This window comes from Arachis hypogaea, chromosome 10 (assembly GCF_003086295.3).
Source record: "Arachis hypogaea cultivar Tifrunner chromosome 10, arahy.Tifrunner.gnm2.J5K5, whole genome shotgun sequence".
In the NCBI taxonomy this organism is placed as follows: domain Eukaryota; kingdom Viridiplantae; phylum Streptophyta; class Magnoliopsida; order Fabales; family Fabaceae; genus Arachis; species Arachis hypogaea.
The window spans coordinates 15,566,832-15,570,659 of record NC_092045.1 but is presented as its reverse complement, the minus strand read 5'-3'; the positions used below and the strand labels follow the sequence as shown (position 1 = coordinate 15,570,659).

Genomic DNA, 3,828 nt, shown 5'->3' with positions numbered 1-3,828 from the left:
AGCATCTCCATTTTTAGGCTTCAATTCAGCGTTCAATTCATTCTTATCCGAAAAGAAAAAGCCCATCCACTTTTCACACACTCGTTTCTATAGTCCCCTAGCTCCTATAAATATCTTGTTGCATTTCTTCATCTTAAGAATCATAACTCAAAGCAACATCATATATTTGGTACCATACAATAATATAGCGAGAGAAATCAAGAATGTCTGACATCGCTATGTTGGTGGCAGAAGAGTACGAGAGGAGGACCAAGAATCTTAAGAAGGTAGAGGGAGAAATGACGTTGGTTTCTTCTTCACTATTATTGGGTCTCACTGAGAGGCTTGTTAAGGATAAGAGGGTGTTTCCAAAGTGGGTTTTGAAATGGGAACCAAAGACCCAATTTGCCATTGCTGCCTCAAACAGTTTCTTCTCTGCTTAAAATATCTTGCTGCTTTCGCTTTCGTTACTTGGTAGTCGGACTAGTTGCTACCTAATTATATATTTTCCTTTTATTTTTCTTTTTTTTTCTTTCTCCATGAAATTTTCTTTTCTCTAAGTTCATGTGAATTACAGTTAAATTCAATTTTATGAAAGTCGAACTGGATATTAAGCCAGACTAGATAATAATGGTTCATCAGAATATTGTGGTTTAACTGGACTGTGATTAAATATATATTTATATTTATTTTGGTTCGGTTAGAACAATTTTGCACATTGAAAATTTTAAAAAGAGTAATACCCTAATACAGTCTCTAAGAAATATTATTGAGGCAAACATTAATTTTTAACAAAATTTAATTATTTAATCAATTTTAAATTTTTATTTTGTTAGACATTAATTTTTACATTATGTTGTTTGTCTTTATAAAAGGACTGATTTATTAATTTTAAAAATTTTGTATAATGTAGTTATGTTGGCTTGTGGTAGGACATAGCAGATGTGGAACAATAAGATGTGCAGACAAATCAGGCAGGTAGCATCTTTATAGAGAATTTTGATATTTTTTAATACAGTTAGTGTGTGTTATAAAATGGTGCATAATTATACATTATCGAAAGAATATATTATTAAGAATTTGGATCATTCTCAATATATAACTTTTAATCAGCTTAATCTCTTTTATTTTTTTAATTATTTTATACTCCTCATTATTTGCTTAATCTCATTATTTACTGTAATAATGTAATTAATAATATTTTATATTTTTTTATAGTTTCGAACTTTAAATAATTTTAATATAGTGTTATAATTTTAACTAGTATGACAACTTTAATAATTTATGATATTAATATTTTATAATTTAATTATGTTAATATTTTTAAGTAGTCATAATTTATAACTATTGTGTAAGTAATTTATAATTATCTTAATAGTATTATGTAGTTTGTAAATAATTATTTTATAATTTTCATATTTTTAAAATTAAAGTTTAATTTTTATGTTTACCACTTGATAATTATATTTTAAACAATTTAATTTAAAATTATTCTGTAATTACTTAATATCTTAATAATTTATTGTTCTGTAACTAAATTAAAATAATTTCAAAATTTAATTTTTTATAAAAACAGTTTAATATTTTATTTCATTTTATAATTATGATATGTTCTATAAAAAATTGTTTTATACAAATTTGTTTTAGCTTTTATATTAAGTTATATATTATTTTATATTATTTTGCTTAATGTACAAAGATAATTTAGAATTATTTTATACTTTAAATATTTCTGTAATTATAGTTTAATTATAATTGTGTTGTATTTAATAATAATTATTTTATAATTATTATTTTTATTGAACTTTTTATATTTATTAGTGTTATGTTATTTGTATCGGCCACCAAAATATTGTTGCCCCAAAAACTTGATCTATTAGAGACGTAAAATGAGATTAGAGTCGACACATTCTGATTGACTGAATTCTATCATGTCTCAAGAATGAGTGAAATAAAAAGACATGTTGCATTGCTTACTACTTGAGTCAAAAAGGTGAAAGCTTGAAATTTACACTTTTTACTATATGTAGTACACATTTTTGTCTCCCTATTGATGTGGGTATCATTATCGATAGAACAGACAATAGTCATGCCTTCTTGGTAAACAAGCGCATGGCAGTTTTTGGCAGAGAACTTTGAAGCTAAGCTAGTACTAACTCAGCAAGTTATATAAAGTTAACTGTCATGGGTTTGCGTATCATTTCAGTGCATACATGACGTCAAAATCCAAGGCACACATAAAAGGTGTGTGGAACATCAAAAGGATGTTGGCTTGCATGTCAAACTACTGCACTCTACACAACCATATCACCTACCTCGTTAGTATCCTGATTCTCGTCATTGACTTCGTAGTTGGCTCTGAAGTCCTCTTAACCCTCATTGTTGTTTGCTTTGCAGATTACTCTATTATCATCCATGTTTGACTCGTGTTAAATTTTATCTGTAGCTATATGTTCAAACTCAACATACAATTCAACATCGACATTTGAGCTTGAGTCTTTTGATGAATCTGAAACATCTATTACATACTTGCTTCTTCATCAACGATGGATATTGTATCAAACTGTATTAGCGTAGCCTACCAAATATGATAACAGGATTTCTGTACAACTCACTAAAAGTCCCACTTTTATCATCTCCTTGAACTCAGTCTAGAAATTATCTAGCCTCACACCACTGATACTTATGCACACACTAAAACAAATAAGGGTTTTCGCAACGGTCGAAAACTATTGCCATATATCAGAAAACCATTCCTAAAACTTTAAGCAATACTTTGGCAATGGTTTTTGACCTGTGGTATATGCGGCCGTTGCCAATGCTCATAGGCAACGGTTTTTACCTAAGGCAACGGCAACCAAAAAAATCGTTGCCATAGTTATTAGCATAGACAATTTTTTTGACAACAGTTTAGAACCGTTCTCTTTCACGACGTAATGGTTTAAAACCATAACGGTATAGGTAACGGTTTTAAGCTGTTGTAGTTTTGTTATTCAGAAAGACAATGGTTTAAAAGCGTTGCCTTTGGTGTTGTATTTTTTGCTATGATTTTCATATTGTTGCCATTTTGTAGCTATCTTTGGCAACGGTTTTAACACCATTGCTTTTTATAACTTTTGACAGCGATTTTTTGTTATATATTTTTTATTTACAATAGTTTTATCATGTTGTATTGAAATTAGTTCCAACTATTTTTTTAATTTAGTGTCAATAAAAAAAACTAATTGAACCTTTACCATCAAATTTGATTTATAAAGTATTATGTAAGATTCATACATATTTGTAACCTATAAAAGAGATTTTATAAGTAAAATAAACTAAAATACTCATCATCTTCATAAATAATATTTTTACTCTTTAGTATTTGATCTTCACAATTTGTATGATTAAATTCTTTCTCTTCTTCATAATGATTTTCGTATGAAAAAAAATTAGCAAATTAAATATAATGCTAAACTTAATGCTAATAATGCTTACTAACAGAGAGGGAAAGAGCAAAAGAAAGATAACTGCCAGTGATTTTCCTTATGCATTTTCTTATTAATAGCTAGGTCATAATAGCTAATATTAATTTGGTCAAGCAAATTAATAATCTCACTTAAATATAATACAAGAAACAAGCTACCAATGGAAAGACACGTAAACCATTATTTGAGATTGTAAAATATGTCTGAAGAGGATTCTATTATCAATTATTCCATAGAAAAAGTCAATATAAAATAATTTTGACCTCGGATATAATGATCCATAAACAAATTGTTAAGCCTTAAAACAACTTTAGAATAATGAGTTCAATATAATTCAGTATCTAAGTAGATGTCATATCAGTATGAAACTTTTAATTCTTCA

The 3,828-nt window shown here is 27.7% G+C and overlaps 1 protein-coding gene across 6 annotated transcripts; it reads left to right on the top strand.

Annotated features, from left to right (window-relative positions):
• LOC112715241 (uncharacterized) lies at positions 1-2,628 on the top strand. 6 transcript variants are annotated; one of them, XR_011866477.1, is made up of 4 exons: positions 1-453; positions 912-957; positions 2,186-2,297; positions 2,377-2,589. XR_011866477.1 is itself a non-coding variant. In XM_025767000.2 (4 exons), the coding sequence occupies exons 1-4, from the start codon at positions 204-206 to the stop codon at positions 2,549-2,551; spliced, it is 366 nt and encodes a 121-aa protein (XP_025622785.1). In that variant the 5' UTR covers positions 31-203; the 3' UTR covers positions 2,552-2,628. The 6 variants fall into 6 exon arrangements, 2 of the variants coding, with proteins under 2 accessions (XP_025622785.1, XP_025622787.1); XM_025767000.2 differs by having other exon boundaries at positions 31-266; positions 893-957; positions 2,426-2,628; XM_025767002.2 differs by having other exon boundaries at positions 31-266; positions 893-957.
• The last annotated feature ends 1,200 nt before the right edge of the window (positions 2,629-3,828 follow it).

Excerpts from the sequence above, each read along its gene's own strand:
- LOC112715241 (XM_025767000.2), top strand. The coding sequence starts at position 204 with ATGTCTGACATCGCTATGTTGGTGGCAGAAGAGTACGAGAGGAGGACC. Across the intron at positions 958-2,185 it reads TGTGCAGACAAATCAGGCAG|TGCATACATGACGTCAAAAT; the intron begins GTAGCATCTTTA and ends GTATCATTTCAG. Across the intron at positions 2,298-2,425 it reads ACAACCATATCACCTACCTC|CTATATGTTCAAACTCAACA; the intron begins GTTAGTATCCTG and ends TTTTATCTGTAG.